Raw genomic sequence first — 15339 nt, forward strand, 5'->3', positions numbered from 1 at the left:
ATATGATACTACTTATATGTGAAATCTAAAAAATAAAACAAATGAACAAACGAAAAAACAGATCCTTAAATACACAGAATAAACTGGTGATTGCCAGAGAGGAGGTGAGTAGAAGGATGGGCAAAATAGGTGAAATGGGTTAAGAGGTACAAAATTCCAGTTATAAAATAAATAAGTCATGGAGATGAAAAGTACAGCATAGGCAATACAGTCAATAATACTACAATAGCACGGTATGGGGCCAGATGGTGACTACACTTGTGGTGGTGAGTGCTGAGTAATATATAGAATTGTAAAATCACTATGCTATACACCTGAAACTAATATAACATTTTATGTCAGTTATACTTCAACAATAAAAAAATAAAAAGCAAATCAGTATCTTATGGGGAAGCAGAGTGCCAAAGGTGCTGGAGACTTGGTGTTACTCCTCCTCTGCTCTGTCCTGTGGTAACTAAGTGACCGGGGGCCAGTCACACAGATTTCAAGGGCCTTTCTATGCCCATCTGTCAAAGGAGGGTGTCCAGGCTCCCTTAAAGCTCTGAAATTCTGATTTAGAATGCTAAAAATCAGGACCTAAGACATTAATAGCCACAACTTTAGAGAGACTAGCATCCAGTTAATACTTTAAGAAAATAAAGTGAGATAGTAACTTTTAACAGGAACCACAGGAAGAGTATCTCTATAATTAAGGCAATAAAAAAACTTTTTTTACAAAAATGCTACAGCTACAATAATTTGCTAATGGATACACAATATAAAAAGAAGTTGTGACATCAAAAATGCAAATGGGGAGAGTAAAAGGGTGGAGTCTTTATATGCAAAGTTAAGTTGTTATCAGCATAAAACAGACTGTTATAGCTGTGAGACGTTTTATATAAGCCTCACAGTCATTGCAAAGTGAAAACTTATAGTAAATTCACAAAGATAAATAGAAGACAATGCAAGCATACCAATGGAGAAAAATCATCAATTCACAAAAGAAGGCAGTAAGTGAGGAAAAAGGAACTAGGAAACAGCCAGAAAAAAAATAAGATGGCATTAGTAAGTCCTTACCTATCAATAATTACTTTTAATGTAAATGAATTAAATCCTCCAATCAAAAGGTATAAAGTGGCTAAAAAACAAACCCAACTATATGTTATCTACAAGAGACTCACTTCAGCTTTATGGTCACACACAAGGCTCAAAGTGAAGGGATGAGAAAGGGTAATTCATGCAAATGAAAAACCCAGAGAGCAGGGTGGCTATACTTAAATTAGACAAAACAGACTTTAAGCCAAAAACCGTAACAAGAGGCAAAGAAGGTCATTATTTAATGTTTAGGGGTTAATTCATCAAGAAAATATAACAATCGTAAATACATATGTATCCAACATCAGAGCACCTAAATATATTAAGCAAATAACAGATCTGAAGGGAGAAATCGATGCATATATCATCCAGACAGAAAATCAGTAAGGAAATGTTGAACTTGAGCTATACTTTAGACCAAATGGACCTAACAGACATATAAAGAACATTCTATCCAGCAGCAGCAGCAGCAGCAGCAGCAGCAGCAGCAGCAGCAGCAGCAGCATACATATTCTTTTCAAGTGCCACTCTCCAGGATAGATCATGATAGGTCACAAAACAAGCCCTAGAAAACTTAAAAAGATTGAAATCATACGAAGTATTGTTTCTGATCACAATGTTATGAAACTAGAAATCAATTAACAGGAAGAAAGCTGGAAAATTCATAAATATGTGGAAATTAACACTCTTGAATAACCAATAGGTCAAAGAAGAAATCAAAAGTTATCTTGAAACAAATGAAAATGGAAATACAACATACCAAAAGAAATGACCAACAGATACATAAAAAGATGCCCAACATCAGCAATCACCAAGGAAATGTAAATCAAAACCACAATAGGAGATCCCCTCACACCTGTCAAAATGACTATTATCAAAAAGGTAAGAGATAAGTGTTGGCAAAAATGTGGAGAAAAGGGAATCCTTGTGCACTGTTGGTAGGACTGTAAATTGGCCACCATGGAAAAAACAGTATGGAGGTTCCTCAATATTAAAAGAACCATCATCTGATCCAGCAATCGCACTTCTGGGTATCCAAATGAAAAAAAAAAAAATCAGGATTTCTAAGGGGTATCTGCATGTTCACCACAGCATTATTTACAATAGGCAAGATATGGGAACATTAGGGTCTGTCTACAAATGAATGGATAAAGATGCAGTATATACATACAGTGGAGTCTTACTCAGCCATAAGAAAGAAGGAAACCCTACCCTTTGTGACAGAGATGGACCCTGTGGGCACTACACCAGGGGAAATAAGTCAGACAGAGAAAGGTAAATATTATATGATATCACCTGTGTGTGGAATGTAAAAGCCAAATTCATAGAAACAGAGAATAGAATGGCAGTTGCCAGGGACCTGGGGGAAATGGAGAGATGTTGATCAAGGGTGCAAACTTCCAATTGTAAGATGAGTAAGTTCTAGGGATCTAATGTACACACGATGACTACAATTAACACTACTGTATTACATACCTGAAAGTTGCCAAAAGAGTAAATCTTAAATGTTCTCACCACAGAAAAGAACTAATAATTATGTGAGGTGATAAAAGCATTAATTAACGATACCATGATAATCATATTTCAGTATGTCAATGTATCAAATCAACATGTTGTATACCTTAAAACTACACAGTGGTATATGTCAATTATATCTCAATAAAGCTGAAAAAAACCAGAACTACCATATGATCCAGCTTCTGGGTATATATCCAAAGGAGTTAAAATCAGTACCTTGAAGACACATCTGTACTCTCATGCTCACGGTAGCATTATTCACAGTAGCCAAGACATGGAAGGAACCTAAATGTCTACCAATGGACAAATGGATAAAGAAAATGTATATATGTACAATGGAATATTACTGAGCCTTAAAAAAGAAAGAAATTCAGCCATTTGCAACAACATAGATAAACCCGCAGGACATTATGGTAAGGGAAATAAGCCAGACACAGAAGGGCAAATGCTAACTGACACCATTCATATGAGCAATCTATAATAGTCAGACTCCGAAAAGGAGTGCAGAATGGTGGTGGTCAGGGACTGGGGGAAATGCAGAGACACTATTCAAAGGGTACAAAGTTTCAGTCATACAGGATGAGTAAAGCCTAGAGATCTATACAGCATAGTGCCTACAATTAATTATACTGTAGTGTATAATTAAAAATTTGCTAAGAGGGTAGATCTTACGTTAAACATTCTTATCACATACACAAAATAATAAGAGAGAAAGAGAGAGAGAGGAGGGAACTTGTAAAGGTGATGGATAGTTTTATGGCATAAATTGTAGTGATGGGTCCATGGATATATAATTATCTCCAAACTGTATGTATCATGTTGCATACATTAAATATTCACAGCTTTTGGTGTGTCAACCATACCTCAGTAGTTTAAATAATTGTCTTAAGACCTAAAAGTAAAAACTAAAACAATAAAGCCTTTAAGAGAAAACATAAGAGACTAGATTCATTATTTAGATGTAGGCAGTTTCCTTATATAGGAAAAAAATAACCAAAAAAAATGATAAATTAGACGTTATGGAAATTAAAAACTTATGTTCAGGAAAAGATACAGTTAAGAAAATGAATAAGCAAAACAAAGACTGCAAGAAAACATTTATAAAACAGATATCTGACAAAGGACTAGTAGTAACCAAGATAATATAAAAAGCATCTGCTTAGGGGCGCCTGGGTGGCTCAGTCGGTTGAGTGTCCAACTTTGGCTCAGGTCATAATCTCGCAGTTTGTGAGTTCGAGGCCTGCTTCGGATCATCTGTCTCCCTCTCTCTCTGCCCCTCCCCCACTTCTTCTCTCCCTCTCACTCAAAAATAAACATTAAAAAAAATCTACCTACAACTCCACAAAAACAGTTTTTAAAATGGGCAAATACAGTACAACCTTGGGTTGCAAGTAACTTGTTCTACGAGTGTTCCTCAAAACGAGCAAACATTTCTAATAAATTTTAACTTGATAAATGAGCGATGTCTTGCAATACAACTAGTATGTGACGCCCAATGTCACATGATCAGAACTGAGCCAATGGTTCTTCTCTCTCTCTCTGGCTAGCTTGGTGTGGATTGTAGATGATCATCTCCCATCTTGGATGCTCAGATGTTCTGTCTTAGGCCACAGTGTTTGGCAGAAATCAGTGATTTTTCAGAACGCTGGAAGGAGCCCACAACTGGCACTAGTGTATTTTTTGTCGCTTCAAAGCACCCATGGCCAGTCCTTTGCTTTTCCAGACAAGAGTAAGCTTAGGAATGCTCTGCTTCATTCTAGGTCAGGCTGCCTGCAGATACAGACCCTTTCCTCTGCTGCCTTCCTGTCAATTACATTAACTACAGTCTATGACAAGAGTTTATTAATACTGTACTGTAGTCAACATCTGTTAGTAATAGTAAAAGTCGTCCTACTCAATAACCCTCCTCTCTCTGGTCTCCCTCACACCAGCCATGAAGGTTTTCAAAGGTAAGTGAAGGTTAACTTCTTTATTTTTCTTTATATTTTGTATTTTATTTATTATTTTGTATTATATTACAGTATTGCAATAATTTTTATATGAATATTTTTGTGTTGTGGAATAAATCATCTGAGTTTCCATTATTTCTTATGGGGAAATGTGCTCTGATATATAAGTGCTTTGGATCACAAGCATGTTTCCAGAACAAATTATGCTCACAAACCAAGGTTTTTACTGTATTTTGAAAAGACACTTTATAAAATAAAATACATGAAAGGTAAATAATTGCAATAAAAAAGTGCTCGGCAAAATTATGCATCAAGGAGACACAAAATAAAAACTACATAACCACAGGATCAAATAAAATTAAAAGAACAACACTGGGGCACCTGGGTGGCTCAGTTTGTTGAGAGTCCAACTCTGGATTTGAGCTCAGGTCATGATCCCAGGGTTGTGGGATCAAGCCCCGCATTGGGCTCAGCACTGAGTATTGAGCCTACTTAAGATTCTCTCCCTCTCTCCCTCTGCCCCCTCCCCCACTCGTGCTCGCTCGCTCTCTAAAAAGAAAAAGACCGCCACCAAACGTCAGCAAGGATGTGGAACAACGGGAACTCTCATGCTCTACATGGGACGAGTACAAAATGCTTCAACCACTTTGGGAAAAGCTCTATTAGTTTCTAATAAAACTAATCACATACACGTACCACATTACCTACTAATCCAAATCTTGGGGATTTCCTCGAGAGAAATGAGAATATATTTCCACACAAACACTCCAGAGTGTCATTTTCTTCAAAATAGCCAAAAACTGGAAACAGCTCAGGTGTCCATTAATAGGATAACTCATTAATAACTGATAACCAAATTGTGACACCATCACTGAATGGAATACTATCCATCAGTAAAAAGGAACGGACAAGCAATATAAATCAATCTCAAAAATGTAATACTAAGTGAAATAAGCTTTACACAAAAGTACACATTGGAGGACACCATTTATATAAAGTTACAGAATAAGCAACACTATGGCATAACAAAGTAAGAACTGTGTGAGTGGCAGGAATTGACTGGGAAGGAGCATGAGGCAGCCCCCTGGGGTAATGATAATGTTCTAAATCTCAATAGGGGTTTGGGTTCCGTAAGTATATGCATTTGTAAAAAACTGAGCAAATACACATTTAAGATTCCTGCATTCATTTCATGGAAAACTTACATCATCAGAAAAACCTGTAAAAATACTGAATTCTAGTTAATGATATGCATGTTGCAAGCTAGGGGATGCAAACAGATGTCTGCAATGTACTTAGAAATAACGTTAAAAACAGGGCCATCTGGGTGGCTCAGTCAGTTACGTGTCCGGCTCTTGATCGGCTCAGGTCACGATCTCATGGTTTGTGAGACTGAGCCCCACGTGGGGCTATGCAGAACCTCTCTCTCTCCCTCCTTCTCTGCCCCTCCCCTGCTCGTGCTCGCTCTCTCTCAAAATAAATAAACACTTAAAAAATGTCAGACATAAGATAGACTGAGGGACAGAGGCGTAGATACATGATAAAACAAGTATACTAAAATGTTAAAAAGAGGTGGCTATGAAAGTATTTCCCACAGGATTCTTCCAACTTTCCTGTAAGCTTGAAAATGTTCATAATAAAATACTGGGGCAAAGGGAAGAATAATACAACAGAAATCAAAGAAGGAAGAAATAGCAGAGAATGCTAAGGAAGAAACACCAGGAAGGGAAGGAATAGAAAGAACATGAGAAAGGTATTAAACCCCAAAACCAGTGAGAAAAGCAATGCCAGAGAAGGCAATAGTCCATTGTGTAGAATTCTTCTGAAAATTCAAGTAGTACTGAAACAGCCCATTGGATTTGGTCATAGGAGGGGTGTGAATGGAGGAGAGTGAAGCCACACTGAAGCGGAGAGAGAGAAAGCTGTTGGTGAGGAAGTAGAGTAAGAAGAAACCTAGCTGGGAAGGAGACCAGGGAGCTGGGGCTGCAGCTGGAGAAGGATGCGAGAAGACCAAGGACAATACTAGTGCGTGTGGATGTGGATGGCAACGACGCAGTAGAGAATCAGGGCACGTAGGAGGTAGAACCGTGTCCCCCAAAACGATATGCTTCAGTCCTAACCCCCAGCACCTGTAAATGTGACCTTATAGGACCTTTGTGGATGTGATTTAATTAAAATGAGGTTATGCTAAATTAGAGAAGGCCCTAATTCAAGGACTGGTGTCCCTATAAGAAGAGAACACAGTAAGAGGAGGAATTTGGACACAGATCCAGAGACAACGTCATGTGCCAGTGGAAACAGATATTGGAGTGATACATCTAGAAGCCAAGGAATGCCCAGGATTGCCAGCAACTACCAGAAGCTAGGAAGCAAGAAGGATTCTCCCCTAGAGCCTGCAGATAGAGCATGGCCCTGCTGACACCTGGACTTCAGACTTCGAGCCTCCAGAGTTGTGAGAAGTGATTTCTGTGACTTTAAGCCACCGAGTTTGTAGTACTTCGTTAGGACGGTGCTGGGAAACTAACACAGGAGAGATGAAGGGAAAAGAGCAAGTGGTGATAAGGACAGGGATCATGTCCTTGAGAAGGTGCCATGGAACCACTTCCAAAGTGCTCAGGGGAGGGGTTGGGCCTTTGATAGTTATCAGGGCCACCCTCTTCGGCCTAAAGAAGTATAGAATCATTCAGGGAGGATCTAAACGATCAAGGGTTTATCCAGAAGCTTTGGACAAAGAAGAATGCTTCAGACAGCCTTTGTAATAGATTTTCTGTCCGTTTAACGAACACACGATATGCAGCCTGCACATTCAAGTGACTAGTCTTCCTCTAAACATACGAGAATCAACCCATGAAACTTAAGTGCAGCGATTCTCTGCCTTCCAAAAGAAGTTTGAGAACAAAGATGAAAGTCTTACCAACAGGAACAGAAGTCAGTGCGCGGCCAAGGGGCAAAACAAAACCACCACACAGAAAGCTTGGTGATCCACATTCGGGAAGCCCCTTACCTTGAGCTGCTGCTGAAGTTCACTGTTCAACCGGGCCAGCACCGCGTTTGCCTCTTTATTTTTGCGGATAGCAGTTTGAATAGCCTTCTTCTGTTTGGAAGACTGTCTATAAAAAAGTACAAACAGTTCGGTGAACTAGAACCCAGAGGTCCAGACCCTTGTGGGTCCAAACACTCGGATTCATGGGAAGTGCTAAACGAACAAGGGACCAATGTCACAGGGCTCCAAAAATAAAATCATACATTCACAGACAGGCAGCAGGCAGGTGCACACCAAATGAAACAAATTTGTCGGGATCAATTATTTACACCTGAAGTAATTCCCATTTTATAACTTGAAGAAAAGCTGTGAATTGGACCTTTTCAAACCTCGCATTCCATTTATTCCCAGACAATTTAATAAGTATTTCTTCCTGACAAACCACATTAACTAGAATGCCCTTTTTGTGTAAGCATTAATGGCATTTAAAAGACCTGCAGGTGGCCCCTGTGGACAAGTCTGAAGGAAATGAATAGAAGAACATTCTCTTTAGCAAAAATCCTACATTAACTTAGCCAGCCTGTATAACTCTCCTTCATTTCTTCATTGTTAGGCATAAACGCTTGAGTGTATGTGAGTATGCTCACATGTGTGCATTCACCAGCACACATCTGTGGCACTGAGAAAAACAGAAATGTTTTAATACCAGTATCCCCAAATTAAGTCAATAGTAAATTCACAGAGCAGGTATAACTAGGGTGACCACATGTTCCACTCTGCCCATTACAGTCTCTGCTTACACTGCTTGTCTGGCCCTAATTATTCTTAGAACCCTCTTTCTCTTTCAAAGCTGTCTACAGTTGGGATGATAAATCAATGTGACTGCATAACCTATAGCCCTATATCCCACAGCAAAAAATACTGAATTCTCAGAGGAAAAAAAAAAACCCAGACATATTTGTAATCAGTGAGAGGTGGATTCTAGGTGAAAGCAACTCAGCCAGAGTTGCTGGCTGTGGAGACAGTGACCACTGTGGAGATCTGATTAATATTCGCTAAGAATGTACACTATGGTACCCACTCTGCTACAATCTGCAGAAGGCATACTCCCTTCCCCAACAAGTTTAAAGATGAATTTTTTTCCATCCATAAATAGGCATGGAAGAGGCTTTAAAATCTACGTTTAGAAAGATAAGGATTGACCTTCCGGTTTCAGGACAACATAGAGTAGAAACACTTCTCTCTACCCACCAAGTACAGTTAAAATCCTGGACATGATATATAAAACAAACATAAGATTACTTGAAAAAGGGGCACCTGGGTGGCTCAGTCAGTTAAGCGTCTGACTCTTGATTTTGGCTCAGGTCATGATCTCACAGTTGTCAGATTGAACCCCACGTTGGGCTCTGCACTGACCACGCAGAGCCTACTTGGGATTCTCTCTCTCTCCCTCTCCCTCTGCCCCTCCTTCTCTCTCCCTCTCTTTCTACTCCTCCCTCTCCCCTCCCCCACCCCTCCCCCTCTCCCTCAAAATAAATAAACTTAAAAAAAAAAAAAAAAAAGATTACTCCAAAAAGTGAAGGCGGCAAACCAGCTAGGGAACTTGGTACCCAGGGAAATACATAGCAGTGAATTTCCTGAGTTTTCTTTTTTGCTTCATATATTCCAGACTAGATAGTGGAGAAGTCAGAAATCCATAAATGCCAATAAGGGCAGACATAAAAAAGCACCTTCCACCAAGCCCAAATGCTGCTCTCTCTAGTGAAATGACTTGGAAGGGGGCAGCCTAGCAAGACATAAATTAGGCAAAGTATCTCTCCTGGAGATAGATGCAAAATCTTTTAATAAAATATTAACAAATTGAATTTATCAATATATTTAAATACTATACATCATGACCAAGAGAGTTTTATTCCAGAGATGCAAGACTGATTTAATATTCAAAAGTCAATCAGTATAATCCACCATCCTGACAGTTGAAAGAAAAAACTCACATGATTGTATCAACCGATATAGAAAAAGCACCGGTTAAAACTCAATACCCATTTCAGGATAAAAACTCTCAGAAAACTGTGAATAGAGGCCAAACTGCTCAACTTGATGAAGAATTTCTACCAAAAAAGCCACAGCTAACATCATACATAATAAAAAACTGAATGCTTTCCCCCTAAGATGAAGAACAAAGCAAGGATTTCTACTCTCATTATTATTTTCAACACAGTGCTAGAAGTCCTAGCTAGCACAATAATTCAAGAAAAAGAAATAAAAGGCACACATATTGGAAAGAATGAAACTGTCACTATCTGCCGATGACATGATGACCTATATAGAAAATTCCATGGAATCTATAAAAAAAAATTCTCAGAACTATTATTTCAGCAAGAATAGAAGTGTGTTTGGAGGACAGAAGATTAACATACAAAAATCAATAGAGTTTTGATACAGTAACAATGAATACTTGGGGAAAAATACAGTATCACTTACAAAGATTCAAACAGAAATTCTTAGATATATCAAAACAGATACAAGATTTACATACTGACTTTATTCCACTGGATATTCTTTCCTGCTTTGTCAAAGTCTAGTTGGCCATATGTTTGTGGGTCCATTTCTGGGTTCTCTATTCTGTTCCATTGATCTGAGTATCTGTTTTTGTGCCATTACCATACTGTCTTGATGACTACAGCTTTGGAATACAGCTTGAAGTCCGGGATTGTGATGTCTCCTCCTTTGGTTTTCTTTTTCAAGATTGCTTTGGCTATTCTGGGTCTTTTCTGGTTCCATACAGATTTTAGGATTGTTTGTTCTAGCTCTGTGAAGAATGCTGCTGTTATTTTGATAAGTATTGCATTGAATATGTAGATTGCTTTGGGTAGTATTAACATTTTAATAATATTTGTTCTTCCTATCCAGGAGCATGGATCTTGCCATTCGCAACTATGTGGATGGAACTAGAGGGTATTATTGCTAAGCAAAATTGGTCAGAGAAAGACAAATATCATAGGACTTCACTCATATGAGGACTTCAAGATACAAAACAGATGAACATAAGGGAAGGGAAGCAAAAATCATATAAAAACAGGGAGGGGGACAAAACCTAAGAGACTCTTATGTCCAACCAAACATGGAGAACAAACAGAGGGTTATTGGAGGGGTTGTGGGAGGGGGGATGGGCTAAAATGGGTAAGGGGCATTAAGAAATATACTCCTGAAATCATTATGGGTCTATTTGCTAACTTGGATGTAAATTAAATAAATAAAATGGTAAAAAAAAAAAAAAAAGATTTACATGCTGAAAACTATGCAACACTAATGAAAAATTAGAATCAAAATAAATACAGAAATATTTATCATGTTCATGGATTGGATGACTCAACATAGTAAAGATATCAACTTCTCCCCGGGTTGATACAAAGGTTACCACAATTCCTACTGAAATCTCAGCAAGATTTTTGTAGATCAATACAAAATTACTCTAAAACTTACATGGAAGGTCAGAGGAATCAGAATAGCTAAAACAATTCTAAAAAATCCTAATAAAGTGGGAGAAATAGACATTTTATTATAGAGCTATAGTAATCAAGTAAATAAGTAATGAAGACAGGAATCAGTACTGTGTGGTATTGACAAGAGGAAAGACACACAGATCAGCCAAACAGAACAGAGAACCCAGAAACAGATTCACTTTGGTACAACTTAGTTTTGACAGATGTGCAAATGTAAGTCAATGGAGCAAGTCTTTTCAACCAACAGTGCTGAAGCAGTTCAACATCCACAAGCCAAAAAAAAAAAAAAAGGAAAAGAACCCTGACCTAATGGATCCAGCAAGTTAAATATAAAGTGTAAAATTGCAAAACTTTTAGAAGAAAACACACGAGAAAATCTTTAGGACCTAGGGCTTGGTGAAGAGTTTTAGATGCGACAAAAAAAGCACGATCCATACAAGAAAAAAAAAATCAATAAGCTGGACTTCTTCGAAATTTTAAGAGCTTTCACACTACAAAAGACTGTTAAAGAGGATGAAGTGACAAGCTACAGACTGAGAGAAAATATATTCAAAACACGTATCTGACCATATATATGTATTTAAAACACATAAGGAACTCTCAAATCTCAACAACAAAAAACAATTCAATTAGAAAAGGGGCAAAGGACTTCAAGAGACATTACCAAAGAGGATATATGATGGCAAATACACACATGAAAAGACGCTCAACATCACTAGCCATTAGGGAAATGCAAATTAAGACCACAATAGGATAGAACTACACACCTATTTGAACAGCTAAAGTGAAAAAAAATAGTGACAATACCAAATGCTGGTGAGGATGTGGACACACTGCACCTGCCATACATTGCCGGTGGAAATGTAAAATGGTAGAGCCATTTTGGAAAACAGCGTGGCAGGTTCTTTAAAAACTAAACATATACTCAACACACAACCCAGCAGTCACATTCTTGGACATTTATACCAGAGAAATCAAAAGTTATGTACACATGAGAACCTGTACACAAGATGCTCATAGTAGCTTTATTTACAATTCTGAACAACTAGACACAACCAAAACGTCTCTCGCCAGGCAAATGGCTCAACAGACTGTAGTACATCCATACCACAGAATACAGCTTAGCAGTGTGGACTGAGATACATAACTTGGATGTCAAGGGACTGTGCCAAGTGAAAAAAAGCCAAACTCACAAGGTCACATGCTGTGCGATTCTATTTATATAATATTCTCAAAATGACAAAACTATAGATAGGGGAAACAGATCAGTCGTTGCCAGGGGTAAGGAATGGTGAGGAGGACGGGGTAGGTCTGACTTCTGTACCTTGATTACAGTGGTGGTTACAAGACTCTACACATGGGATTAAATGACACAGAACTACACATACATTGCCCCAATGCCAGTTTCCTGGTTTTGATATTATACTACAGTTGGGTAAAATGTTATCCATTAGGAGAAACTAGGCGAAAGAACACAGGACTGGGGCACCTGGATGGCTCAGTCGGTTAAGCATCTGAGCTTGGCTCGGGTCATGATCTCGTGGTTTGAGAGTTTGAGCCCCGCATCGGGCTTGCTGCTGTCAGCACAGAGCCTACTTCGGATCCTGTGTCCCCCTCTCTCTGCCCCTCACCTACTTGCACGTGCGTTCTCTCTGTCTTGCTCTCTCTCTCAAAAATAAAACATTAAAAAAGAAGAAAATAGATTAAAAAAGAAAGATACACAGGACTGCTCTGTACAGTTTTTGTAATTTCTTGTGAATCTGTAATTATTTCAAAATAAAAAGTTTAAAAAAAGATGTTGATCAGAACTTGATGTCCCTCCTTAAACTACCACATTATGTGTGCTCAGTTCCTAACAGTTTCCTCCTTCTTTGGGAACTGTCTCCATCTCCTCCCACCTCCTCCACTGGGATGGGCCCCTGGCAGGCAGTCATATTTGTCTTAAGAAAACCTTCACCTCTATTTTGACCCTTGAGTGGATGCTGGCCCATGCTGAGCTGACCAAATTTTCCCTCCAAAGGATCTGGGTTATAGCTAATAGTTCAGTTCAGCCTGGGCCCAGCACAGAGAGAAAGTAATCTCTGGAGTTGTAGGTGCTTGAGGAGTCTTCACAGATAAAAATGTCAAAAACACCCTAAGAAAATTGAAAGGAATGAGAAGGCACCCCAAAGGGTTTGCAATCTTCTCTTCCAACCCACTCCTAATCCTGCCGCGGATTTCTATGAGTCACCCCTATATCCTTATAATAAAGAGAATGGTTTTGCTACCTCAAGTTGCTTTTTATCATTTGCTACAAAGGAGGCCTAAATAACACCAAGATAGGATCAAGCCCAGAATACCTATGAAGAGGTCAGCAAAGCATTTAACTTGCCCCATCCTCTTAAGAGTTGCTTCTGCAGTTTGTCTCTTCAGGTTCTTGTAATATTTTCACTCACTGTTCCAGGCCAGGCTCTAACTGGCCTGGTTTCCACGGAGGAAAATGAAGGAGTAACAGTTAAGCAGACATTTACTTTGTCTGGTTCTACTGTGTGTCATGCTATCTATCAATTAAGAACTGCAGCACTGTGAGGCACTGTCCACTCAAGGTTTTGCGGCCGACTATCCTCCAAAACCTATTCCTGTGCCCTCTTGTTTGCAGTAGCCAGCCTATCATCTGCAGTTGAATGAGGTACACGCCATCCAACCAAAAAACTCTATTTCCCTGTCTCTACTGCAGGTAGGTAAGGCTATATGTCTAACTCTGGGCCAAAGGGATCAGAGAGAAGTGATGTGTGCCACTTCTGAGTCATGTCCTTAAAAGTAATCTCTTTTCTCTCCATTTTTCCTTTCTCCTCTCTGGGGCCCAGAATATGAACATGCTAGTGAGCCATCTGCAACCACAGGGATAAAGGGAACCCCCATGGGGATCTAGAACAAGAACACAGGAAGGCACCAGGGTTCCTGGGCAGAGCTACTCTATGCTTTGACTACTCACCATCTCAGATTTTTACACAGGAAAGAAGGCAATTTCTACGTTAGCTGAGTGGCTGTTACCTGGGTTTCAATCAAACAGCTGAATCAATATTTGAAAGAATATAAACTAGGGTCTCGTGATGAGAAAAATCTTCTTGGCCTCCAACCTGAGCCCTGATTTCTCCCAAGGAATTATGAGTACAGCTTCTAAGAAATGAAGTTGTATTGCCTTTTCTCTACTTGGAAATGGTAGATTTCATTAGGGATGACACTCATCAGCCCCACAGACATTCCAGTGCTGCCAAATATGAAGCAGGAAGAAAAACAGAATCCCAACCACATTGAGAGTGTCATGCAGACAAGCAGACACTGCCACACTGGCTTCTGGGTATGCCCTGGGGTGGTCCAGGACGCTGTGGCCACTGGCACAGTTTCAGTCATAGTACTGTTACACAACATCCTCTCTCTCCAAACTGTTCAAACAATTCTATTTTCCCAAAGTTCATCTTTACTAGATAGGCGAGATGTGAGGCAAAACCAAGTAAACCAAAGTATTTCTTTAAAAAACCCATTTTTGTCCTTAGGAGCAGCTCATTAATGATGACACAATACAAGAGGTGTTTATTAGTTATAACCTGGACTCAGCAGCTTGCGTGGAGACAATATTTTATTTTTCTTTTGCCCTAAATGGAGTAGACGATGATATCTGAAGAAGAATTTGTTTCTTACAATAGGTCAGTGCTGATGTTGATTTCCCAAAGAGCTGATGACCACTTTCCAACTAGTCTTTTTTTTTTTTTTTAGCCTTTCTTAACCAGGGTTCTGTTAGGTAATTAAGAAAATGATTTGTGACTCTCTTCTCATTTTTCCCCAAACAATACATAGTAAAGACCACTCCAGATGCATGAGAGAGATTAATTTCCTACAGACAAGAGATGTCTAAGCGCATGAGAATTTAATTCTTTCCCCAAAAAACCATGGGTGAATAAGAACTATACATCATGTTTCTGGCTGTCTCTCTCTCCAGGGCTTAAAAAATTATGAATGCTGGGGTGCTTGGGTGGCTCAGTCGGTTAAGTGTCTGACTCTTGGTTTCGGCTCAGGTCATGATCTCGTGGTTCATGAGTTCATTGGCTGTGTGCATTGTGAGTGCGTTGGGCTCTGCGTGGACAGTGAGGAACCTGCTTGGGATTCTCTCTGCTCCTCCTCTGCTCGTTCTCTCTCAAAATAAATAAATTAAAACAACTTTTTTCATAAAAATAAAATAAATTATGAATGCTAAGTTGCTTCTTATCACTCCAAAATAAACTGGTCTAGGAACTAAAACAAGCTGTATGAAATTCATCCCTGCCATTTA

The 15339-nt window shown here is 39.1% G+C and overlaps 1 protein-coding gene across 7 annotated transcripts in view; it reads right to left on the reverse strand.

Annotated features, from left to right (window-relative positions):
- Positions 1–15339, reverse strand: part of REPS2 (RALBP1 associated Eps domain containing 2) — a 214813-nt gene that overhangs the window by 17102 nt on the left and 182372 nt on the right. For all 7 annotated transcript variants that reach the window (XM_019418004.2, XM_019418001.2, XM_019418002.2 and 4 more), the window contains one exon: positions 7546–7651. In XM_019418004.2, the coding sequence (XP_019273549.1) occupies positions 7546–7651 (106 nt within the window). The remainder of the gene's footprint in view (positions 1–7545; positions 7652–15339) is intronic.

The sequence above is a fragment of the Panthera pardus genome, unplaced genomic scaffold, assembly GCF_024362965.1.
Source record: "Panthera pardus isolate Hobbes unplaced genomic scaffold, ASM2436296v1 HiC_scaffold_27, whole genome shotgun sequence".
Classification (NCBI taxonomy): Eukaryota; Metazoa; Chordata; class Mammalia; order Carnivora; family Felidae; genus Panthera; species Panthera pardus.